This window comes from Pongo pygmaeus, chromosome 2, assembly GCF_028885625.2.
Source record: "Pongo pygmaeus isolate AG05252 chromosome 2, NHGRI_mPonPyg2-v2.0_pri, whole genome shotgun sequence".
Lineage (NCBI taxonomy): Eukaryota > Metazoa > Chordata > Mammalia > Primates > Hominidae > Pongo > Pongo pygmaeus.
In genome coordinates this window covers 152,337,279-152,364,783 of record NC_085930.1, presented here as the reverse complement: position 1 = coordinate 152,364,783, position 27,505 = coordinate 152,337,279, and the positions used below count along the sequence as shown (strand labels likewise).

General features: G+C 39.0%; 1 protein-coding gene across 1 annotated transcript in view; it reads left to right on the top strand.

Annotated features, from left to right (window-relative positions):
• The window catches only part of SLC9A9 (solute carrier family 9 member A9), a 591,760-nt gene that overhangs the window by 175,131 nt on the left and 389,124 nt on the right, over window positions 1-27,505 (top strand). Inside the window, exon 6 of the mRNA XM_054481518.2 lies at window positions 20,407-20,512. Within this exon, the coding sequence (XP_054337493.1) occupies window positions 20,407-20,512 (106 nt within the window). The remainder of the gene's footprint in view (window positions 1-20,406; window positions 20,513-27,505) is intronic.

The following is a 27,505-nucleotide window of genomic DNA, read 5'->3' as shown; positions in this document are numbered from 1 at the left end:
TTTTTAATTAAATTCATTTTAATTAAACAGGGCATTTTGCTGAATCCTTCTCTGTTATTTGCACCAAGCTTAGCCTTGAGGAAGATGGCTGATTAACAGACCCAAGAACCTATAATTAAAAGCAGGACTGTTATTTTTGGAGAAAAGTCTCTTCAGTAAGGGTGACTTAATTGGGCTGTCTCTCATATTTTTCCTTCGTCGTGGAACTCCAGGTTTAAATATTTAATTTTTTTAACACAGGAGAAAAATTACTCACATTGGCATAATCAGAAAAGTTTTTATTTTTGTTTTGTTTTCCTTCGGTTTCTCTGATCATGCTCTCTAATCACTGTTGTATTTCAATATTTAATTGTGTTCTTCATTTATTTCTTTTGTTTGGATCACATCTTTTTAAAATCATGGATATTGTTCTTTTTCACCTTCTGGCCCTCTCTGCCTCTGCATTTAGTTTTAGACCATATTACACTTGTGGTTTTTCATCACTGGTGTTATCAATATTCTGCACAAGAATTCAAGAGAAAACGGAATAATTTTCTATTCACAGACAAAAAAAAATTTAAGATGTAATTGACAAAGTAGTTCCTTCAGTACCAGGGCTGGCTTAGAGAACAAAGACAACATTCATTTAATATCTGCTAAGCAGCATAGGAAGAGCTCAAGATGGTTTTATGCCATATTATAAACAGCAAAAAATGCTCGCATATAGTATAAAGTTAATGTTCCTGAATTATTTGCTCTGTCACCTATAAAGAAAGTTGGATGACTCTACTTTTAGCATCTAATATTTGGTAGAGAAAGATTGCATTGGTATTGCTGTGAGAGAACAGAAGCAGTGAGGGATATTCATGCGTTTTCACTGAATTCCAAGGGGGGAGAAATTACACCTCAGAGGGAGTCAGAGGATATTAGACCAGAGTACCTCCCACTGAAGCCAGCAGGCTTCTAGAGAGCACAAACACATCAGCCATTTTTACTATGCAATCTGCGTTTCAAACCTGCACACAGTGTCATTTAACAGTACTTGGCTGTATTTTCTGTCTTTACAGTTCAATGTTAAGCACAATGGAATAGCATCAGTTTAAAACCCTCTACATAAACCTATGTCTGTAAAACTCCATCATATAAACCTCAATTATATTATTGAGCAAATTTACTCAGAAATAAAAATAACAGCTTTGATTTATATTGTGTGAGTCTTTCAAAGAACTCAAAGAGCTTCTACAGACAGTATTTCAGTTATTTTCACATTGTGTTCTTGGATAGAGAAGACCCATTTCTTAGGTGAAATAATTGAGGTGCAGCAAATTTTAAGATTATCTCAAGGTTTCACAGCAAGTTAATGAAATATAGGTATGGAAGCTAGGAATTCTGTTTCCTTAGATTTCTAGACTGTTTTTGCTAGATACTAAACATTAACATCTATCTGAAAATAAAACTGACTTTTGCTAACTTGCAGCCAGCTTAAAAATAAAATTATTGAAGCAATGGCTGTACTTGAATCAATATGTAGAATCAACCCAAAGCCACAGATCGGCAGCAAATTAAAAGCTCCATCTGAATACATCTACTAGAGAGTATGTTATCTAGTGATAACAGCCATTAACTAAGTGTGTACAAATATATCATCTAATTTGATCATCACCACAGCCAATCAATTATCTCCATTCCAAGCAACAGAGGTTCTAAAAACTTAAGTGGTTTATTTACATTTACAAGGCTCATAAGTGGCAGAGATGGGAGACAAATCAGGTCCAATATTCTTTGTCCCACACCATTGCTGTTTCTCAAAATAGAACAGTGATGTGCCAATCAAGCTTTGGAAGAAAATGAAATCCAAGAGTCAAGAGTCAAGTTTCCACTTTATAATTGATTTTGTTTAACAAACATTTATTCATTGCCTGCTATGTCATAGGCACTGTAGGAGCTACTGAGGGAAGGGATAATAAACCAGACACAGGTTCTGCTCTCAGCATGCTCCCAGTCTAAAGAGGGAGGTAGATACGACAACTGGAAGTAGTTTAAAAGACAAGACAGAGGTAATCCAGGTGGCTTTGTAAACACAGAGTACCACCTGGTGGGGAGAAGGCTCTGAGAAAGCTTAAGGTCTCCTGTACCTCAAGCCAATATTTTGCCTGGCTGAAGAAGATAACAGGTCAGCTGGAAGAAACATGAGCCATGTTTCTCTCCAGGGCCACAGACGACGTGACCTGCAGAACATTAGTAAGGTCTCCCTGGGCTCAGATACCCTTCGGAGTGTCCTGTCTTGGTAACCTTTAGAGTCACAGTCAAAACAAGGGCATATGCATTTGAAATTATGACAGCCCTCCCCTCACACATGCAGAGAAGTGTTAAACTCATGATCACTTTTCTTGACACTGTTCTGCCCATTGCACATGCTGCTCTGTAACCCTGCAAAGCACACCCCTGATCCCAGCACTGCATCAGGGCTCCATCCGCATGATTTGGAAAATATACACATTCCACATCTGGAGACTACAGTTTGGAGTCTGGAGCGAGACCCACAGAAATTTAGATGTGGAAGGCCCTTAAAGACAATCTTGCTCAACATCCTCATTTTTAGATGAAGACCCTAAGACTCAGAAAGACAAAGTGAATGGACACAGAATAGGAACTGTTCTTTCCAAATACAGAAGTTCAAGGGAGTAATTTGTGAGAAAGGAAGAGAGATAGAGAAGAGTTTTTAACATTTCTCTGCTTGATAATATCTACTTTTTCTCATTTGAAGTTATTTTTAAGTGTTAAAGGAAAAACAAACAAGTAGAAACTGTCATTCCATTTTATACTGGACTGACCCACTAATGGTTTTGATGACATGAACAATAACAATACAGTAACCACCACTGATTAAGCACTTACAATATGCCAAACATTTTGCATAAATAACTCCAATTAATTATTCTCCAAAAACCTGAAGAAGGGATTATTTTATCCCCATTTTACCAAGGAAGCTTACTTGAAGCTTAATGAGGTTAAGTAGCCGGCTCAAGATCACCAAGTTCATTTGCATAACAGCTGGGGTCTGATCTGAACACAGGTTGGTTTGACATCAGAGTCAAGTTTCCAACCACTGTTTTCTACTTTAATACAGAGTTGTGAATAGCAAGGTCTTGCTTCAGAAGTTGGAAGCTAGTTATGGAAAGTCACCTCCACAGAACAGAATTGGACACAATAATAGATAACAACCAACTATATAAATGCTTCAGGATGTTGAAAGTGGATCAAGCAAGGCTCCAGGTGTTCTGAAGATGAAATTTCAAGAACATACTGAAATCCATTTGAAGCAATTCAACAGCTCCATGGACAGCTGGGGAACAGCTGTGGTTGACAGACCTCTCTGGCTCACTGCTTTGGGGAACAGAATGTCTCTGTTTAAATGAAAGCAGTTTATTCTCAGTAATGCTCAAAGACGTATAGGATGGAAGTTTGGAAAGTCAGTATCTAGCCCACACATTCCATTTATGTGTTAAAGAAGACATTGTACATTGAGACAAATTGGATTCAGTAATTCTTAGAGAGTATTTCCTTGCTGTCTGCTTCTTTTTAGGACTCAGCCAAGTTGATGAGGTCAAAACCATGGAAGAGTGAGGCAACTAGGGAGTAAAATTTAAGAAGGCACTCACTCTCAGGAGTATGTAAATGCAGGATCAGCAGTTGTACAACCCTAAAAGGGAGTGCTTTCTTAAGAGAAACGTACCTAGGATGGGGGAGCAGCCACTAGTCTCAGACTGGGATTTGGTCCTCTTGTTCCACAAAGTCTCACAGGTGCCTCTTGGGCAGGATTTCTTGAAAAGCAGCCAAGAAAGGACGGGAATTGACCTTTTATCTGGGTGCTACAGACAAGGAATTGTGTCGTTCAATTTATTATTTTGCACTGAAGTGGAGATAGCTTTTTGAAACAAGTTCTGTCAGGTCAGTGAGTGGGCAAAGAAGTGCCTGATTACGAGGGCAGAATACCAGAGAAAAGGAGCTGTTCTGATCCTTGAGGAGCTAACCACATGGTGGGTGACCTTCAGAGATTCATTCACTTGTTAATTCATTTATTCAATAAACAGAATTAATTGCCTATTGCTTGCCAGAAACTATCAAAAGCATTGACAAATGCACAGATGAACAAACTAATACCAGTGATAATCAACTTTTTAGCCAAAAAGTTCTATTCAAAAAAGGAAGTCAAAGTGTTTATAGGCTATTTATTGGGAGGTCGTTTTTTAAAATGCTACTTTCTTTTTTTATTTTTACTTTTTTTGTTATTATACTTTAAGTTCCAGGGTACATGTGCACAACGTGCAGGATTGTTACATATGTATACATGTGCCATGTTGGTGTGCTGCACCCATTAACTCATCATTTACATTAGGTATATCTCCTAATACTATCCCTCCCCCTCCCCCCCCCACCCCAGGACAGGCCTCAGGGTGTGATGTTCCCCTTCCTGTGTCCAAGTGTCCTCATTGTTCAGTTCCCACCTATGAATGAGAGTATGAGGTGTTTGATTTTCTGTCCTTGTGATAGTTTGCTGAGAATGATGGTTTCTGGCTTCATCCATGTCCCTACAAAGGACATGAACTCATCCTTTTTAATGGCTCCATAGAATTCCATGGTGTATATGTGCCACATTTCCTTAATCCAGTCTATCATTGATGGACATTTGGGTTGGTTCCAAGTCTGCAATTGTGAATAGTGCCGCAATAAACATACATGTGCATGTGTCTTTATAGCAGCATGATTTATAATCCTTTGGGTATATACCCAGCAATGGGATTTCTGGGTCAAATGGTATTTCTGGTTCTAGATCCTTGAGGAATCGCCACATTGTCTGCCACAATGGTTGAACTAGTTTACACTCCCACCAACATTGTAAGAGTGTTCCTATTTCTCCACATCCTCTCCGGCATCTGTTGTTTGCTGACTTTTTAATGATTGCCATACTAACTGGCATGAGATGTTATCTCATTGTGGTTTTGATATACATTTCTCTGATGGCCAGTGATGATGAGCATTTTTTCCTGTGTCTTTTGACCGCATAAATGTCTTCTTTTGAGAAGTGTCTGTTCATACCATTCCCCACTTTTTGATGGGGTTGTTTGATTTTTTCTTGTAAATTTGTTTAAGTTCTTTGTAGATTCTGGATATTAGCCCTTTGTCAGATGGGTAGATTGTAAAAATTTTCTCCCATTTTGTAGGTTGCCTGTTCACTCTGATGGTAGTTTCTTTTGCTGTGCAGAAGCTCTTTAGTTTAATTAGATCCCATTTGTCTATTTTGGCTTTTGTTGCCATTGCTTTTGGTGTTTTAATCATGAAGCCCTTGCCCATGCCTATGTCCTGAATGGTATTGCCTAGGTTTTCTTCTAGGGTTTTTATGGTTTTAAGTCTAACATTTAAGTCTTTAATCCATCTTGAATTAATTTTTGTATAAGGTGTAAGGAAGGGATCCAGTTTCAGCTTTCTACATATGGCTAGCCAGTTTTCCCAACACCATTTATTAAATAGGGAATCCTTTCCCCATTTCTTTTTTTGGTCGGGTTTGTCAAAGATCAGATGGTTGTAGATGTATGGTATTATTTCTGAGGGCTCTGTTCTGTTCCATTGGTCTATATCTCTGTTTTGGTACCAGTACCATGCTGTTTTGGTTACTGTAGCCTTGTAGTATAGTTTGAAGTCAGGTAGCATGATGTCCCCAGCTTTGTTCTTTTGGCTTAGGATTAACTTGGCAATGTGGGCTCTTTTTTGGATCCATATGAACTTTAAAGTAGTTTTTTCCAATTCTATGAAGAAAGTCATTGGTAGCTTGATGCGAATGGCATTAAATCTATAAATTGCCTTGGGCATTATGGCCATTTTCATGATAGTGATTCTTCCTATCCATGAGCATGGAATGTTCTTCCATTTGTTTGTGTCCTCTTTTATTTCATTGAGCAGTGGTTCATAGTTCTCCCTGAAGAGGTCCTTCACATCCCTTGTAAGTTGGATTCCTAGGTATTTTATTCTCTTTGAAGCAATTGTGAATGGGAGTTCACTCATGATTTGGCTCTCTGTCTGTTATTGGTGTATAAGAATGCTTGTGATTTTTGCACATTGATTTTGTATCCTGAGACTTTGCTGAAGTCGCTTATCAGCTTAAGGAGATAAGCTGATGGGGTTTTCTAGATATACAACTGTGTCATCTGCAAACAGGGACAATTTGACTTCGTCTTTTCCTAATTGAATACCCTTTATTTCTTTCTCCTGCCTGACTGCCTTGGCCAGAACTTCCAACACTATGTTAAATAGGAGTGGTGAGAGAGGGCATCCCTGTCTTGTGCCAGTTTTCAAAGGGAATGCTTCCAGTTTTTGCCCATTCAGTGTGATATTGGCTGTGGGTTTGTCATAAATAGCTCTTACTATTTTGAGATACATCCCATCAATACCTAGTTTCTTGAGAGTTTTTAGCATGAAGCGCTGTTGAATTTTGTCTAAGGCCTTTTCTGCATCTATTGAGATACTCATGTGGTTTTTGTCTTTGGTTCTGTTTATATGATGGGTTACATTTATTGATTTGTATATGTTGGACCAGCCCTGCATCCCAGGGATGAAGTCAACTTGATTGTGGTGGATATGCTTTTTGATGTGCTGTTGGATTCGATTTGACAGCATTTTATTGAGGATTTTTGCATCAATGTTCATCAGGGATATTGGTCTAAAAGTCTCTTTTTGTTGTTGTTGTATCTCTGCCAGGCTTTGATATCAGGATGATGCTGGCCTCATAAAATGAGTTAGGAAGGATTCCCTCTTTTTCTATTGATTGGAATAGTTTCAGAAGGAATGGTGCCAGCTCCTCTTTATACCTCTGGTAGAATTCGTCTGTGAATCCATCTGGTCCTGGACTTTTTTGGTTGGTAGGCTATTAATTATTGTCTCAATTTTAGAGCCTGTTATTGGTCTATTCATGGATTCAACTTCTTCCTGGTTTAGTCTTGGGAGAGTGTATGTGTCCAGGAATTTATCCATTTCTTCTAGATTTTCTAGTTTATTTGCACAGAAGTGTTTATAGTATTGTCTGATGGTAGTTTGTATTTCCATGGGATCAGTGGTGATATCCCCTTTATCATTTTTTATTGCGTCTATTTGATTCTTCTCTTTTCTTCTTTATTAGTCTTGCTAGCGGTCTATCAATTTTGTTATCTTTTCAGAAAACGAGCTCCTGGATTCATTGATTTTTTGAAGGGTTTTTTGTGTCTCTATCTCCTTCAGTTCTGCTCTGATCTTATTTATTGCCTTCTGCTAGCTTTTGAGTATGTTTGCTCTTGCTTCTCTAGTTCTTTTAATTGTGATGTTAGGGTGTCAATTTTAGATCTTTCCTGCTTTCTCTTGTGGGCATTTAGTGCTATAAATTTCCCTCTACACACTGCTTTAAATATGTCCCAGAGATTCTGGTATGTTGCGTCTTTGTTCTCATTGGTTTCAAAGAACATCTTTATTTCTGCCTTCATTTCGTTATGTACCCACTAGTCATTCAGGAGCAGGTTGTTTAGTTTCCATGTAGTTGAGTGGTTTTGAGTAAGTTTCTTAATGCTGAGTTCTAATTTGATTGCACTATGGTCTAAGAAACAGTTTGTTATAATTTCTGTTCTTTTACATTTGCTGAGGAGTGCTTTACTTCCAACTATGTGGTCAATTTTGGAATAAGTGTGATGTGGTGCTGAGAAGAATGTATATTCTGTTGATTTCGGGTGGAGATTTCTGTAGATGTCTATTAGGTCCACTTGGTGCAGAGCTGATTTCAAGTCCTTGATATCCTTGTTAACTTTCTGTCTTGTTGATCTGTCTAATGTTGACAGTGGGGTGTTAAAGTCTCCCATTATTATTGTGTGGGAGTCTAAGTCTCTTTGTAGGTCTCTAAGGACTTGCTTTATGAAGCTGGGTGCTCCTCTATTGGGTGCATATATATTTAGGTTAGTTAGCTCTTCTTCTTGAATTGATCCCTTTACCATTACATAATGGCCTTCTTTGTCTCTTTTGATCTTTGTTGGTTTAAAGTCTGTTTTATCAGAGACTAGGATTGCAACCCCTGCTTTTTGTCTTGTTTTATTTTCCATTTGAGGTATGGAGGGTATGGAGGAGGTAGATCTTCCTCCATCCTTTTATTTTGAGCCTATGTGTGTCTCTGCACATGAGATGGGTCTCCTGAATACAGCACACTGATGGGTCTTGACTCTTTATCCAGTTTGCCAGTCTGTGTCTTTTAATTGGAGCATTTAGCCCATTTACATTTAAGGTTAATATTGTTATGTGTGAATTTGATCCTGTCAGTATGATGTTAGCTGGTTATTTTGCCCATTAGTGGATGCAGTTTCTTCCTAGCATCGATGGTCTTTATAATTTGGCATGTTTTTGCAGTGGCTTGTACCAGTTGTTCCTTTCCATGTTTAGTGCTTCCTTCAGGAGCTCTTGTAAGGCAGGCTTGGTGGTGACAAAATCTCTCAGCATTTGCTTGTCTGAAAAGGATTTTATTTCTCCTTCACTTATGAAGCTTGGTGTGGCTGGATATGAGATTCTGGGTTGAAAATTCTTTTCTTTAAGACAGTTGAATATTGGCCCCCACTCTATTCTGGCTTGTAGAGTTTCTGCCGAGAGATCCGCTGTTAGTCTGATGGGCTTCCCTTTGTGGGTAACCTGAGCTTTCTCTCTGGCTGCCCTTAATATTTTTTCTTTCATTTCAACCTTGGTGAATCTGACAATTATGCATCTCGGGGTTGGTCTTCTCAAGGAGTATCTTTGTGGCGTTCTCTGTATTTCCTGAATTTGAATGTTGGCCTGCCTTGCTAGGTTGGGGAAGTTCTCCTGGATAATATCCTGAAGATTGTTTTCCAAGTTGGTTCCATTCTCCCCATCACTTTCAGGTACACCAGTCAAACGTAGATTTGGTCTTTTCACATAATCCCATATGAGTTTCCTGTATTTCTTGGAGGCTTTGTTCATTTCTTTTTACTCTTTTTTCTCTAAACTTCTCTTCTCACTTCATTTCATTCATTTGATCTTCAATCACTGATACCCTTTCTTCCACTTGATCGAATCGGCTACTGAAACTTGTGCATGTGTCACGTAGTTCTCAGGCCATGGTTTTCAGCTCCATCAGGTCATTTAAGGTCTTCTCTACACTGGTTATTCTAGTTAGCCATTTGTCTAATCTTTTTTCAAGGTTTTTAACTTCTTCGCGATGGGTTCAAACATCCTCCTTTAGCTCAGAGAAATATGTTATTACCGATCTTCTGAAGCCTACTTCTATCAACTGTCAAAATCATTCTCCATCCAGCTTTGTTCCGTTGTTGGCGAGAAGCTGCAATCCTTTGGAGGAGAAGAAGTGCTCTGATTTTAAGAAATTTCAGCTTTTCTGCTCTGGTTTCTCCCCATCTTTGTGGTTTTATCTACCTTTGGTCTTTGATGATGGTGACCTACAAATGGGGTTTTTGTGTGGATGTCCTTTTTGTTGGTGTTGATGCTATTCCTTTCTGTCTGTTAGTTTTCCTTCTAACAGTCAGGACCCTCAGCTGCAGGTCTGTTGGTGTTTGCTGGAGGTCCACTCCAGACCCTGTTTGCCTGGGTATCACCAGAGGAGGCTGCAGAACAGCAAATATTGCAGAACAGCCAAAGTTGCTACCTGATCCTTCCTCTGGAAGCTTCGTCTCAGAGGGGCACCTGGCTGTATGAGGTGTCAGTCAGCCCCTACTGGGAGGTGTCTCCCAGTTAGGCTACTCGGGGGTCAGGGACCCACTTGAGGAGGCAGTCTTTCAGTTCTCAGATCTCAAACTCTGTGCTGGGAGAACCACTGCTGTCTTCAAAGCTGTCAGACAGGGACGTTTAAGTCTGTGGAAGTTTCTGCTGCCTTTTGTTCAGCTATGCGCTGCCCCCAGAGGTGGAGTCTACAGAGGCATGCAGGCCTCCTTCAGCTGTGGTGGGCTCCACCCAGTTCGAGCTTCCCGGCTGCTTTGTTTACCTAGTCAAGCCTCAGCAATGGCAGACGCCCCTCCCCCAGCCTGGCTGCCACCTCGCAATTTGATCTCAGACTGCTGTGCTAGCAGTGAGCAAGGCTCCGTGGGCGTGGGACCTACCGAGCCAGGCACAGGATATAATCTCCTGGAGTACCATTTGCTAAGACCTTTGGAAAAGCACAGTATTAGGGCACGAGTGTCCCAAGTTTCCAGGTACCATCTCTCATGGCTTCCCTTGACTAGGAAAGGGAATTCCCTGACCTCTTGTGCTTCCCGGGTGAGGCCATGCCCCGCCCTGCTTCAGCTCACACTCCATGGGCTGCACCCACTGTCCAACAAGTCCCAGTGAGATGAACCCAGTACCTCAGTTGGAAATGCAGAAATCACCTGTCTTCTGCATCACTCTCACTGGGAGCTGGAGACTGGAGCTGTTCCTATTCGGCCATCTTGAAACAATCTCAAAATGCTACTTTCATATAAGTATTTTATCTGCAACTGAACTTCTTCGTTTGTATATTATTTTTCAGTCCAGAAAGGATTACTGTAGGGCTAAAATTTCAGAAATGACAGAGCTAGTTTATGCTGCAGTATCTAGTACAATAGAACATTTCTGAAACTGGTTTCTTTTTCTCTCCTTGCCTGACCTTGTAAAACACTGAACTACAAAATGTGGCTTGCCTCTTAATATTATATTCTCTAAAGCTGGAGATTTTTCAATTGTAACTAAGATAAATCACACCACTAAAAAATACAAACATAAGGTTTGTGGGTCAGTGATGGTTCCACTCCTTGAGATTGTAATTCAAGTACAAGAGCAGCAGAGTTGCTGAGGCTAGTTAGTGGGTAGGGAATCTGTAAGACATCCATGCCCAGTGCCAGGCACACAGCAGGTGCTTGATAAGTAGTTTTTCAGGTAGAACAACTCCAACAGGAGTTGTCTTGGCAGTGGTTGGCTATGGGAGTCTATAGCTGAGAAAGAGGAGGCCGGGCACAGTGGCTTACACCTGTAATCCCAGCACTTTGGGAGGCTGAGGTGGGTGGATCATTTGAGGTCAGGAGTTCGAGACCAGCCTGGCCAACATAAGGAAACCCTGTCTCTACTAAAAATAGAGGAAGGTATGGACTAGAGATTGACATCACCAGATGTTGATGAAATTACTCAAGTCGAGTTTATGGAGTGAGAAGGGGACTGGAGATGTTTTCCTGGGCAACACCTGTATTAAAGGGATGGGTTTACAAAGGAGAGTGAAGAAAATCTGGAGGTGTTGAAGGAAAATCACAAGGGGCTAGTCTCCTCAAAACAAAGGAGGAGAGCACTTGGAGAGACAGGAAGGATTCACAGTGCCAGGTGCCACAGTGGGGTCGAGCAGTGTGGAAACCCAGGGAGAAATCCTGAGGAAGGCTGGGTCCTCACAGACAGCATCCAGGGCCTTGGGGAAGAGACTCTGAGTTCCATGCTTTATGTTGTTGTTAAGTTTTACCAGTTTCATAAGTAGGTTGCTGTCTTTTCTAATTCTAAAAATGTGCACATTTATTGTAGAAATTTTAGAAAATACAAAAAAGCTGAAGAAGAAAATTAAAATGGCCATTGTTTGCTTCTATGGTGAGAACTGCTTTATGACTTTTGGCTTGCTCCCCTCAGACTTGGCTTGCCCGGTTTGTTAACCTTCCATCCTAGTTTGGACTTCACCATTCCCATCTCATCACCAATTCTTCATAGTGATTGCACTCAACAGTGTAGCCCAGATAGGGTAAAAACTGGCAAATAAAGTGATTTGATGAGGTACAAAATGGTGCATTCTGAGTAAATGAGTGATCTGTGGTGTGTGACAATGGCACCAAGAGGGACACACATGGAAAATTACGTCAGCAACAGAGGACCTCATAGGCACACATATTTGAAAATCTACAGCCTTGTCATTGGTCCAGGTTTTTCCTTGCTAAGCATAATCTAAAACATGGATTTGTTTAAGTGGCTTACTTCTTTCCTGTCAGTGGTAGGGTAAGGGGAGGGAGAGCTGTGCTATAGCTAAGAGGACATTCTAGCCACATCTCCACTCATTAACTCATATATTGAAAAACCAAATGTCTGGGAGCTTGGTCTGCCCACTGTTTTGTCATTCTTATTGTAAGAGGGGAGCAGAGTGTATTTGTTTGCTAGAACTGCTATGAGAAATTACCACAAACTTAGCTGATTAAGACAGCACAAATGTATTGCCTCACAGTTCCGTAGGTCAGAAGTCCAGGTTGGCTCAATTGGGTTCTTAGATCAGAGTCTCACAAGGCGAAAATCAACCTACTGACTGGTAGGACTCTCAGCAGGAAGCTCTAGGTTCAGGTTGTTGAAAGAATGCAGTTTCTTCCCATTAGAAGACCAAGGTCTCTGTTTCCTTGGGGCTGAAAGTTGAGGTCACGCTTGGCTCCAAGAGGTTTCTCTCTCTCTGGCTCTTGCAAGTGATCCCCCACATCTCAGAGCCAAGAACAGTGTGTTGGATCCTTCTCACACTTGGGATCTTCCCAACTTTCCCTTTGTTTCATGTCTCTTCAGCTACATCTCTCTGACTATAGCCTAATAAATTTTTCTGCTTTTAAGAGCTCCAGTGATTAGGTTGGACCTGCCCACATAATCTAAAATGATCTGCCTATTTTCAGATCCATAACTGTATTAGTCTGTTCTCACGCTGCTGATAAAGATATACCCAAGGCCAGCTAATGTACAAAGGAAAGAGGTTTAATAGACTCACAGCTCCACATGGCTGGGAAGGCCTCACAATCATGGTGGAAAGCAAATGAAGAGCAAAGTTACGTCTTACACGGTGGCAGGCAAAAGAGAACTTGTGTACCGGAACTTCCCTTTATGAATCCCTCAGAGCTCGTGAGACTTACTCACTGTCACAAGAACAGCACAGGAAAGACCAGCTCCTCATGATTCAATTACCTCCCACAGGGTCCCTTCTTTGACATGTGGGAATTATGGGAGCTAAAATTGAAGATGAGATTTGGGTGGGGATACACCCAAACTTTATCAATAACCTGAATTACACCTGCAAAGCTCCTTTTGGCATGCAAGGCAACATATTCATATGCTCCAAGGATGAGTGCATTCTTCAGCTTACCACACAGGGTGATGACAGGGATAGGGGATTTATGATATGACCCCTCTCTTTCGGTCTTTTTTTCTTCCCTGTATCTCACACAGGCCCAGTGTTGACTCTTCTCAATATTACTCTTGTTTACCCTTGGCAACTTTCTAATCTATTTAAGGAGCAGGAATGTTCATCTTCCACTTTGAAACAGTTCTGTAATGTCCCTTTGTGTCCTGATCCACTGGTTGGGAAGTGATGGTACAAGATATCTGCTTGTTTCCTATCTTTTTGTAGCAAGAGAAAAATTTGTTTGGAAAGCCCTCTTATTTTGTGTGTACCATGATCATGACTAACACAGTTGTCTTTTAAACATGTCTCTTTCCTCACAGTTCTTACATTTCATGGGTCACAGTGATATTTTTACCTCTAAGTGTTGATTTTTTTTGGTGTTTGATTTTTTTTGGTGACCCTTCCTAACTATGGCTGCTGCTTTTTTACTCCACAGGGCTTTTTAAATGTTTTTTCATGATTTGTAGATAAACCCTTGCCCACCATTTTCATTTTTAAAAAGGAAAAATGCTGAAGTGATAATCCTAATTGGAAAATGCTTGTATGAAGGGGTGAGTCATCGTCACTCAGATACTGGGCATGTTGCACAGATTCCCCATTAAACTGCACCATGGCTCATTAAACCTCATTGGTGAGAAAATTGAATCTTTGTTAAATGTTTATGTTCTTTGCTAATGTTAAATTTAGAATATCTCTGATGTAGGTACCCTTGGGGAAGATTTTAAAGCACTAGGTAAAGTGCCAGCAGATTTCAGTCCATAAGTTCCCAGATACAAGACATGGAAAACATTCCCCACCTGGATTGATTTTCCAGTTTCTCCCTTTCCAGTCTTAATATATCCTAGTTTTCTTAATGCCAAACTGGATGACCTTCTGGTTACCTTTTTCTACTCTCAGTGACTGCTAGGGATTGTATTTCTGGTTTTTAATAAAAAAAAAGGCAATTGATTATTCTCAAACACCACTCAGCCGTGTTTGAAGTCAAAGGGATGGAGGTGGGATTGTCAGTGTTTTTATTATACATCCATAATAAATCTCTGCTCACAAAGCACTTACATTTCAAAAAAAAAGGCTTAAACAAATATAAATATCAGCAACAGAAATATGGTTCTAGAAATGTGACAGTGGAGTTAATGTAAAAAGAATAATTTTCCTCATTTAAAAGTTATTAGAAATCCCCTACATGTATACCAAAAGAATCAGCTGGTTATTGCACGGCAAAAGATACTAAGATCTCAGGAGCCCTTCTCAACAAGAGAATTAAGCTCTACTGAAGATGATTTGAGGGAATATTTTCTCATTTCTCTCAAGGATGTGCTTAGCTAGTATCATTCTCAACAGAGAGGAAATAAGTTAATTCATTACATATAACAAATGCCTTAGGGCAGTGGTTCTCAAGATTTTTGGTATCAAAACCTTTTGCAATTAGGAAAGACCCCAAAGAGTTTTTGCTTATGTGAGGTGTATCTATCAATATTTACCATATTAGAGGCCAGGCACAGTGGCTCATGCTGTAATCCCAGCACTTTGGGAGGCCAAGGCAGGCAGATCCTTTGAGGTCAGGAGTTCAAGACCAGTCTGGCCAAGATGGTGAAACTCCATCTCTACTAAAAATTCAAAAATTATCCAGGCCTGGTGGCAGGCACCTGTAGTCCCAGCTATTCAGGAGGCTGAAGCAGGAGAATCACTTGAACCCGGGAGGCAGAGGTTGCAGTGAGCTGAGATTGTGCCACTGCACTCCAGCCTGGGCAACCGAGCGAGACTCAGTCTCAAAAAATAAAATGAATAAATAAAAAAATTTACCATATTAGAAATTAAAACAAATTCTAAAACATGTTTTTATTAATTTATTTAAAATAACAATCATAAAACATTTACATGTTAATATAAATAACATATTTTTACCAAAAGTTTATTTTCCAAAACAAAAAAATTAGAAGACTGGCATTGTTTCACATTTCTGCAAAGCTCTTTAACATGTAGTGCAAATGAAGACAGCTGGATTCTCATATCTTGCTTCTGCATTCAATCTGTTGCATCATGTAGCCTCTGGAAAATTCCACTGTACACTAATGAAAGAATTAGAATACAAAATGCAAGTAACATATTCACGTTATTGTGAAAATTGTTTTGACCTTGAGGATCTTCCTGGATAGTTCCCAGGAACCTCCAGGGGTCCCTGGGCCACACTTTGAAGCCATTGCTCTGGGGCATAAGAGCTTGTTTTCCCCAAGGAACCCTGTTTGAGGAAGGCTACAAGTGTGTGCATGCATATCATATATTCTCCACTATTACCTCAGTACCAAAATGATATAGCATATTGACGGTTAAAATAAAATTGCAAAGTTTTAGGGCTAAATTCCTCATGATGTTTTGTGTAACTTAAAATTTAGAATGACCTAAATAAATTGAATGACTAGTCATTAGCCTTGTAGATCTGGCATTGTTTCTCTCATGTAACTCAGAAGGGTTAGTCTTTTCACTTGTATTCTAGGATTATGACTGGCAGAGCTTGACTGGCAAAATCAATCCGTGCATCAATTTTGCTGCTGAGTCTTTGCTAAGAATTTAATAATTCTCAAAATAATTCCCATATTTCAGCCTGTACCCAGATACCACAACTTTTTTGAAAGCCTCTCCTTCAGATCTCACCGCATACAATTTTTCAGGAAACTGGGAAAAGTTACAGGAGAATTTCCTCCTCCATCCTCCTTCTTAGAAAAAGAAAATACATTTTCACAATAATCATTTTTTGGAAATGGAAAAATGCTACCTCATTTATGAGAATACCAAGGTTCTACACCTATCAGGCCTGACACCGATTCAGCTGCAAAATCTTCAGATGTTTTTGATTCTCTATGTTTCATGGACAAGTGTCATACATACTGATTTGCACAGAAAACCATAGAGAGCACTCTCCAAGGGAGAGCCAGCATTTTGACAAGGCTGAATGACAACTTAGGAGGACAGGGGCAGGAACTATTGTATGTTGTTGTCCTTCGACCTAGGCAGATCTTGTGCTAGGTTGCTGAGAGCTGCCACATTAAAATATCATTTGAAATTTAAATTCCTTGTAAAACATTTAGAAAATAGGGGTCATAGAGCTGCTAATGGAGATTTTAGGGAAGGGGCTGTCACTAAATCACCCTAAAGACTTGGAAGTTCTGAAAGGGCATCGAGAAAGTGGTCAGTTGAAAAGACAGCAGTTTAAAAAAAATTGTCAAACATCTAAGAGTAAACACATTGAGATACTCATGGAGTCATGTAGTCATGATCTGTATTTTTATCACTAGGTATGGTTATCATCTTTGAGATGAAAAAGGATTAGTTTTGATGCTATAATAGAGTTGTAGGGGAAAAGACCCTTGGTATGATGAAAAAATCAGAATATTATATCATTTTAGTGTTACAGTTTTTCTCTTACAGATTGAGAATTATCCTATGTTTGACCCTAACAGTGTTTCACGAAACTTGCATTACCTGCCTCCAAGATATTCTGCACATTTTCAACCTTCCTGTAGCCTCTAACTCACGTGTTTCTCTCCTGACTCTCAGCAGATGATCTTACTTTCCTGAAAAGACACATTCCCCTTCTGCCCTTCAGTTTTGTTCTGCCTTCTCCAGACCTTGCTCCAGCAGTTTTCTCATCCTTTTTCTCTGTCTTCAGCCTCTCTCTCCTCTGGCTTTTCTTGTCAACCTATAAATTAGATGTCTAAGAGAAAGCCTCACTTAGACCTCATAGGTTATGGCTTTTTCTCTCTTCATCCTTTATCAAAAGCTTCTCAGAGTGCAGTCCACACCACTGGCTCCTCACTCATTCCCCTCAAAGACCCTTACCATGTGATGGCTGAAATTATTTTCTCAGAGATCTCCAAGGATTCAGTGGCATTTCTCAGTTATCACATTCCTCTACTATGCTTACCTAGAGGTAGGGGGGTGTGTGTGTGTGTGTGTACATGTGCATGTTCATTTACTTGAGCATAAGATCGTATGTGCTTATATCTTTTATTATCAATTTGAAAGACAAAGTGACTTTTTCTCTAGCTACAACATCAGGTAAAAGAGGGTATGTAGAGGAGAAGGAACTCCAAGCCACAAGTGAAGCATGAAAATCTGCCACTAAAAGATGAGTGGAACTAAAGTAAGATAAAGACAAAATGACCAAACTGTCTGATAAAATCAGAGGTTTAAGAAATCGGATTGCATCTTTTCCCCTTCCTATCTACACGATGTCCAGAGTGTTTTCCTCTTGTGGTCCCAAGAACTCTCATTTACATGGGCATTGACTTTTAGTCCTGCCTTGGACCTAGGTTATCCTTACCAGCCTTGCAAGGTGTGAGCAGAGCTGGTATGTGCATGTCTACAGCTGTCCCAAAGATTCTCTCCTGGGGAGGTGCTGCAGAGAGTCTTGGACATTGCGTGTAAGATTGAGCCCTGCCAGGGAGCTAATTAAATGAGTTTTTTAAAAGCTCCAAGCTCAGCAGCAGAGTGGGTGGCTAATTTCCTGACTCACCTATTCGACTCATTTGTGTTCCCAGCAAAATACTCCCTCTTGTAGGACACACTGCCTAGCTTTATTTCAAAACTATTCCATTTCTTCACAGGGTAGACAAGAATGTGCAAAGTAACAGTTTTCTCTTTTGTGTGGGACATCGTTTATGAAACGGAGTTCAGTTCTTTGTTCAAAAGGAATTGTGGGAATGTCAGAGCAGTTATGAACAAAACTGGATATTCAATTAAAAGCCTTTCCTCTTAAAAGCTCAAAGATTTCGTTAGACAGATGTAGAGTCTTCCCCATAGGGCAGAGAGGCTCCATAAGTGGGGTGGTGGGGTAAGGGCCTTACATTCCTTTTCCTGGGCCTAGGAAACCTCCATGGAAGTGGAGATGGGCTGCAAGTCATCTTCAGAGCTTGCTGATACAAATGAACAGCTACAGAGACTAAAGTTAACAATAGGCCATGATAGAATGTTCTAGTTAAAAAAAATGTTACTTTTATTCCACAAGATACTAGCAAAAGGAAAATGTTGCTAGCCAAACCCCATTGTAACTTTTTTGTTTTGGGTAGATGCAGTGTCTTAACTCTATCCAAAAAGGAGAAAGAGATTACTTAGCAGAAGTGTTTGCTTGTTCCCTCCCACCACCTGCAACGTCTGAAAGTTGTGGCAAATGTTAACAGCTACATGCTAGTAAAAAGCAGATCTCTGCCATTTTACCTATCATGATTAATAGGACCTATTCAGCTAGAATAATAAAATTGATTCTATGCCTGATAAAATGGGATCTGGCCAATTGTCATGTCAATTCATATGGCATTTTCTTTCTTTTTTTGGATTTTGCAGTAGCTTCTTTAAAAAAAAACTTTTTAATTGACAAGAACTGTATATATTATGGTATACAGCATAATTTTTTGAAATATGCATATCTTGCAGAATAGCTAAATCAGGCTAATTAATATATGTATTACCTCATATGCTTTTGTCATTGTACTGAAAACACTTAAAATCTGCTCTCTCAGCAATTTTCAAGTGTACAATACATTGCTATTAAATATAGTCACATGTTGTACAATAGATCAAAATCCAGAGTCATTCCTTGCTGCCTCTCAAGCACCAACACGCACCAATTTTCCATCTCAAATATCTCTGGGGTGCTGTCACCTCTGCTGTATCTTCCTTGATGTTCTCTTTTATTCGTTCACTCATTAAAGGCTTACTATGTCGCATCACTGTACTAAGGGCTTGTGGTACACAGAGAAGATGAAAACTAGTGAGGTATATTTGTGAAGTACAAAGCACAGTGGTCATTGGTCTATTAGAACCCAGGACAGTGAACATGTAAGAGTTTGGGAGCATGAATCCGGGCCTCTTCCTGTCCTGGTACAACTCATCTCTTACTGAAATTATTGGGAAAGCCTCCAGCCATGTGTCCATTCTGCCCTCTGCCCTTCTGCCTGAGCTTTATTTCCAAAGTTCAGATTGTGTCATCTCTCTTATTAAAACCCTTCATGACTCTCTATTATGAAAGAACAAGCTCCAAACTTCTTAATCCTACTTATAAAACCTTCAAATTCAACTTGACTGTCTTGCTTTTATTCCCTCGTAGCACTGTTTTGTACAGCACAGTTACTAACCTCACCACCCATGAAATAGGAAAGGAAAAACAGAATTAAAAATACCCACTTTGCCTTAGACATTGGCCATCAGTATTGTTTTCAACCTCCCTCTTTCCCCCTTGGCAATTAATTCAATGGATCATTTTCCTAATGATTGCTGTTCACACTCTGCTTAACTGTTTTAAATATCAAGATATTGAATAGTTTTGATGAACACAGATAATCAGCGTGTGATTATTGACTGGCCTAATATACTCACAGAGTCTTGATACAAGGACATGGCATATAGTAGTAGGCCATGCAGCAGGCAACCAGAAACAAATCCTCTTGTCCTGTTCTTAAGAACATTAAGTCCATCTTCATGGGTGAGTGTGATCTCAGGACAGAATGAGACCCAGGTGGAACCGTGTCTCCCTTCACAGGAGTAGGCCATTGCAACAACATTTATTCATTTATTCATTCACTCATTCATTTAGTCATTCATGCATCAAGCAGTTACTGAGTATGGTCTAATACCACGTGTCCAAAGATGAACCCCATTTCCAGGGAGCTCCCAGTCCTTTCTGTGGTAAGTTCAGTGATTTGATCCAAATGCTGGGATCCAGAAAGGAGTGAGCCAGGTCTCTGCTGAGGCAGTTGAAGGGTTGGGAGGGGGACACTTGAAAGGTTCTTAAAGAACGAAAAAGAATGAGTCCTTGGTAGCAAGAAGTGTGTGTGTGTGTGTGTGTGTGTATTTAAGGAATAGGAGGATGGTAGCAAGTGGATGAGGAGGGAATTGCTGCCATAGTAGAAGGAATCAAAATGCAAAGGTAGTTAAGAAACTACACAGTGTGTTTGGGAAATTATGGCAAGTTCAGTGTGACATGAGAAAGGCAGCAAAGGGGGCAGAGGGAGATGAGGCTAGAGGGTAAGCGAGGTGCAGATTGTAGGGGACTTGTACTTTGGAGCTCAAATTTTATCTTTGAGCAGAAGGGAGCCAAAAGAAGCCTCTAAGCATCAGATATTTTTTGAATAAAGTTCTGGTGTTAGTATAGTCATTGGATTTGAGAAGATGCGCATTTAATTAATGTTTTTGAGTGGTGACCATAGCCAAGGAAAACTCCATGCCTGCATCCCAGCTAACCTGCATGTTTGTGTGTGTCTTCCTAGTGACAGTGCTGGCCATTTTCCATGAACTGCACGTCGACCTTGACCTGTACACACTCTTGTTTGGAGAGAGTGTGTTGAATGATGCAGTGGCCATAGTCCTTACATAGTAAGTACCAGAACTTGGCCTATGTTTCTTTAACCATGTGAAATATGCTTTCACTTATATCTTTTCTTTTATGTCACAGAGATACAGGCAGTCTCTAGCTTTTTTCAAGGAATTGTTATCACAGAAAATCTCCATAATGGGCACAATTCATTAGGCATCTAATTTCTAATACTATTAATGGGTTTTATGTTTCCAGCTTATTACAAGATACTACCTATAGGGTAACTTATTTTTCTCAGTGCATATATTTAGTTGATTCACTTAAGGTTCCTAAAATGCATATAAACGAGCTTTTTTCATTTCAAATCAATATCATTTAATTTTTTGCCTTATATAAGTCACTTTCCAGATAATAGACTAATAGAAACCCTTGTATTTATGGGCAGATTGGCAGATTGGAGCCAGAACCTAAGGGTCAGAATACTCTTTATTTCTCAATGCAAAGGTAATGCTGTATAGGAATGCATACATCTTTAAAACATCACATGACGGATGAAACTGATGGAGCTTCAGCTCAGTACCAGTGCAATTTCCCTTTGCACTGGAAGGATTTTAGGGTGGGGGGATGAGAGCCAGTGCTCTTTCCTTACCTCCCCTTTAGACACTTACCATTTATATTTAATAAATGCCACTTCAGTGGCTTTCACTATGTCAGAGGTCTCTTCTTGGTTTTAGATTAAGACCAACATTTTGGGCAACTGTCAGATATCCCAAAGGAAAGTCGATATCTGATAATTCAATGTGACAAAAAGATTCTATTCTGGGTGTTAATTACTTCGAATGCAGTTGAAAATGTATTGTGAAGTAACAAAAGATTGTTAAAGTCAGATCTCACAGAGGGGAGTAAGAAATGACAGAGCAGCACTACTCTTTTTTTTCTTTTTTTTTGCCAGTTGACATTTCTTAAGGCTGCTGCCCCAAAGTTGCTAGTGAATTCAACAATTTTCAAGTGTGTCTCCAAATATACTTATATTTCACCTGGCCATAGAGAAGTGTCTTTCCTGCTTTAAAGGAAAATATCAGTGAGTGCAAATTAAGAGCAAAAGCCATGGGCAGATTCACAAATGCTAAAGGATGCTTTTAAAGAAACACCAAGAACAATTAATTAGGACATCAGAAATCCCTGTCCAAGAAATACTAGCATTAAAAGAACATTTGGAGTAAAACTCTTTAAAAATCTGCTGAGTTCCTCATTTTTACTTCCTGAGCTGCCAAGTTGGAAAAGGCCAAGCAAAGCAAAACCGCTAACGTGCAAATGAGCTTGGGAAAGAATCATGCCGACACAACCAGGGAAGGTTTGGCCTTTCTGCTTTCAGGACTACCATTCACAGTAGTTTTCCATTAAAAATGCAGACTCTAAGAATAAATGTTGATGCTGTTGAGCACCAACCTGGGAGCATTTGAAATAGTCCATGTAGTATCTCCTCAGGTCAATACATGGTTGGTATTGCAGGTGCCTCTCCTACCTCTCTACCCATGTCTTCATAATGTCATAATAAAAGAAGATGTGTTTCACACCATGGCAAGAGCTCTTCCTTTTTAGGAATGAGACATTGCCATTCTAGCAGAAATCTTGTGCTCCTCAGCTTCAGCAATTCCGGTATCGTACAGTGATCCCAGTGAGCTCCAATGTAAAACAAAGGGTAATCCTAAGTAAAAACATTTGACTTCCAAAGCTTACATATTCGAATACCAGCTCTTTCTTTCCCTGAGCTCTGCTGAGTGGTCTATAGCACTGCCGTGTCCTGGCCCAGGCTGTCTACCAGTGCTGTCTGCTGCTCACCATTTCCTCCTTTTTGCACATTTCCATGTGCCATTCTCTTCACTTATTCTCACTTGCTTATTTGCTTCTTAAACTTAATTTATAGCACACATACTATTCTCTTTGTACATCTGTTTACACACATGTATTTCCTCTCCTTGCAATGCCTTATCTCCACACACTCTCTGCCAACCATTTTCTGGTTCCCTTAGGAAAGCCATATTTTCATATCATTTAAAGGTTTTCTGTGACTTTCAGTCTAAAAGTTCAAACATTGTCTCTCCGTTTTTCTTTCTCTTCACACTGAACCAGGTATAGCACCCTGACACAACTCTCTGAGTGGTATCTCAATGCCTTTGAACAAAGCTCACTCCTCCTGGGTTGCCCTCTTCAGCTTCTGGTTCTGCCTAATCAAGTCTTTCAACTCTTCCTTCAGTCTCCTTCTTTGGGAACCACCAGCCCATGGGCTGAGCTTCTGCTTCACCCCTGCACAGCATTGGATTTACATATATATTTGCCTTTCTAGATAGTAACTTTTTGAAAGCAGACTCTATGTACTTGAAGTGTGTCTTAGAAGAACAAATGAAAATCTCTTTTGTGTTTTCCCTCTCTTAGTTCCATCTTTGCATGGTTTTGAAGTTTAAGAACAGTGATAGAGTTATTCTTGTGTCATGGGAAAAAAAGTTTTCCATTTTGATGTGAAACCCAATTATTGATGACTATAGCCCTTGGCCAAGTGCCCAGAGCCCCTCTGAAATAGCCACATACTTTTATTTACCTTCCCATCTTCTGCCAGCAAACCTCCTTGCTTAAGAACCATCTTTTTCAGTTTTAGTGTTTTTACACCTTTAATAGTATTGTAGCAATACTGTGCTCTAATATTTAGCCACATTTTAGATTAAAGCAGCTTTTCTTTGCTAATATAAGAAGGCTTTGATTAATTATAATACTGTTTCTTAGGTTAAACGTGCTCTGAATTTCAGATACCTAACATAATTAAATTTCATGGCCACAACTCTGGTACGTAGCAGCAGGTGGTGGGTGCTATATCATGCTTTTGTGATTTAAAATGATCCAGAATTGTTTGTGCTAAAATGCAATAACTTTATTTAACATGAAAGTTTTGAAGTTAGCTTGTCCGTAACCCGTACTATTATTTCAAGCATAAAGGGAATGTCATGCTCAAACATGTATGCATACTGCCTCACAAATGAATTCCACATAATAGATTTGCATTTCTAAATGTTATTTAATAGGCTATTGAAGGAAGGCAAAAGATATATGGAAGAGATCTCAAGGAGTGTGTGTTTTTGAATCCTGAACAAAAATCTTAATTTCAGAGGCAGCATGGTAGAGTAGAAAGAAGCCTAGGTTAAAAGTCAGAAGATCTGGTGTCAAGATTGCCACTAATTAACTGTGCAATTACTACAGTTGACAGGAAACCAACCCAAACTGAGGTCAACAAAAAGGGAATCTGTATTAGCTGATGTAACTGGACACCAGTAATAGAAATGGCTTAGTCAAGTATCCAATGAAATGAACAGGAATCTTTCTTCGCTCAACTTCATGGTTAGCGCCCTCTTCTGGTTACAAGATGGCTGCCAGCATTTCCCAGGGCTGTCTCTTTTCTTCAGGAGATTTGACCAAGAATTTTTGTTCCAACATTCCCAGACTAAATTTTAGTAACTTTCACAGATTCTGATGCAGTTTATCTTAGAATAATCACTATGGCCAGTAAAAGGTACAGCATTTATTGGCTCGGGTCTAAGTCACCTGCTCCGTGAGTTCAAGGGTATATAATCAGCTTCATTGGAAGCACATGAGCTGAGACTGGAGCAAGGTGGAATTATTGTTCAGGTAATACTGCCATGATAAAGGAAAAGTTGATGCTGGATAGAAACACAACAAAACAAAACCTAGATCGGGGTCCTCAACCCCCAGGCTGTGGACCGGCACTGGTCTGTGGCCTATTAGGAACTGGGCCACACAGCAGGAGGTGAGCAGTGGGCCAGTGAGCAGTACCGCCTGAGCTCCGCCTCTGTCAGATCAGCGGCGGCATTAGATTCTCCTAGGAGGGCAAACCCTATTGTGAACTGCGCATGTGAGGGATCGAGGCTGCGCACTCCTTATGAGCGTCTAATGCCTGAGGAATGCCTTTCATCCCGAAGCCATCCCCTCCCCCAGTCGGTGGAAAAATTGTCTTCCACGAAACCGTTCCCTGGTGCCGAAAAGTCTGGGGACTGCTGACCTAGATGACCACTGCAGTGATTTTGTATGGCCATAAACTCCCTATGCTAATTTCTTGATCTAGAAAATGTGAGAATAGTTGTTCTATATACGTTACAAAATTACTCTGAGTAATAAATAAAGTAATACGGTTGTAAAGGCCCTGTAATCTACATAGCCTACACTATATAAATATAAATATAATTTCTACCCTTATTTATATCAATATCTTTCATTCTACTTACAGAGATCTCTCTGGTTTTATTAAAATTACTAAAGATAAATCTGCTTCTAGTGAACATTTCTTCATAAATATGGCATTTTATGATCCAGGAAACTTAGAGAATAACCATTTTTACACGTGATTTCCTCTATTAGGAATGAATCACTTAGTTAAGACATACTGTCTAAAGTTGATAAATCAAAAAATAGAGGTTGAAGTATTAATATGCTACTTAAAGTTATAAAGGTGCTCACAACCAAAACTGGTATTTCTTGTGGAAGTTAAGCAGAAAAAAGGAGAAAAAAAGGAAGGGAGAAGCTAACTAAAATTCTGCGTCTGTCATACTAGGAAACGAACAGATGCTATATGGAGTTGCTAAGTCAAGAAATGAAAATGTATGCATATTGTTAAGAGTCATAGAATAACAATCAGAAAAAATAAAGACATAAATGGTTAAAATCAGATACGTTTGCTGTGTAGGATCACGATATAGGCAAAGGTTGAAAAATAATTTAACTCTTTATTTTATACTCTTCCATGCTGTCTGAATGTTTTTAATGTGTTTGAATTATATTTACTTATATATTCTTCTTCAGGTGATCAAGATATCAAAAGCAGAAACTATAAAATAAAAGCCCATTTTTTTGATGGCAATAGAGTCAAGCAATCCTAGCAGGCAAAAACCCACTACAAAAAAATTAAATGATGAATGATAAACCAAGGGAAGCATTTTCAACACACGTGTTGATCAGTTAAAAGTCTTTGTAATATACATGATGAATTGTTAATCTCATCACTATACCTAATTCATTATTTACGTTACCTTGGGCAAGTTACTCAATCCCCCTGCGCCTTGGCAGCCTCATTTGTAAAATAAAGACAGTAATAGCACTTACCTCACAGGATGGGATTAAACATAAAACACCTAAATCAGGGCGTCGTGCGTCATGCTCAATACACATTAAATGTTAGCTGTTGCTGTTACTCCTATCATCAAAGACCAATAATAAAAGGTAAGCATAACAGAAAAATGGACAAATGATATAAATACCTAATAAACAAAAGAAGAAACATAAATGGACAACAGCTATACTAAATAAGATCAGCTTCACTAATAATGAAGTAAAACAAATTAAACCAACAATGGAGTATTATTTTTACCTGGCAAATATTTAAATCTTCAGGACTCAAAAAAGAATAATCATACTTGGAGTAAGTCAGGGTTTGGGAATTGAGAACCCTCCTATATGATTGGTGAAAAAGGAAAATGATAAAACTTTTACAAAGGCAGTATTTACTGAGCCATTAGAATTTGTGAATCATTTGATCCAGCAATTTTGTTTCTAGAAATTTATTCTAAGAAGTAATTATGGGCATGTGCAATAGTCTGTCCATGGAGATGAGTGCATTGATTTGAGCAAGAAGTTGTGCACAATGGTTACTAGTTGGTTGAGTGAATTATAATATATTAATATCATGGAACCCTATGAAGTCATTTAAAAAATGATAAAGAAAAAATATATTGATGGGAAAAGATATTCACAATGCATTTTTAAGTAAATAGGAAATTTAATGTATAATATTTAATAACTATTAAATAAGAAAATTTAATATATAATAAGATCTAGCTTGGTTAAAAATTCACAGCCAAATTTTATGTGCAAATGCATCTAAAATTATATATTATATGTACTAACATAAATTGTATGTATTATATATGAATATAATTATATATTATTAAATTTTATATATTTTTATTATACCTGTATATATAAATAACATATAACATTTGTATTATTTATATATAAATTACATGGAGTCAGAAGTGTTATGTGGAATCACAAGTGATTTTTATTTTTTTCTTTTGGCTTGCATAGATTTACCAAAATAGAGCAAACTACTTATGATAGACTCTGGTCCCAAAAATCCCCATTAACATACTTAATAATTGGCAATGTTCATTTAAGTGCAGATTGCACAGAGGTAGAAGTCTGAAATTCTTTTTCTACCCATGATAGAAGAGAAAGAGGATGTTGGATGTTTTGGGCCATTTATCTGCAAAACAGAAATACTGCGATTGTTGTACTGAAACCTACTTGTAAAATAATTCCACAGTGTGCAAATGCCTCCAGGTTTTCTTAGAGATAAAATAAGTATCTCATTAAACAGCTGACTCTTGGATGACAATAAATACATACTAGATGTCTTTATTCCCTGTTAAGTAAATGCTTATAAAGAAATTCGATGTGGTCAATTATTTAAAAAGATGAAGAAATGGAGCACCAATTTTGTCTTTTTAAATGAGACTGTTACGCTGCAGAGAAGTTCTTGCTAGATAATGTCATTTAAAGTGTGATACCAGTGAATGCTTGGCACTTTGAGTGGCATTTTGAAAGACTACATCTCTTACCGCCCATGTATCTTAAGGGAAATTTAATATGGAAGGTAATTGGATGGCTATGAGACTCAAGCAACCATGGAACTGAGGGGAACCTTGAACTATCATCCAACCATTCAAGAGAAACATACTGAGGATCTGGTATGTGCCAGACATTATGCCAAGTGTTGGTGACATAGACTGGATGGGCATAGCCACTCATCTTGGCCCTCAATAACTCCTCACTGAAGTAGGCAAACAATATCTATAAAGGGATTTAATATGCGTAACAAAACCTCACCCTAGAAACCATCTCAGAAAATAGCTTACATGTATAGGGTTTGGTTATAAAAATATATTCCTAAAATAATTCCATTTTTTCTCTTGGTAACGTCATCTTGAAGT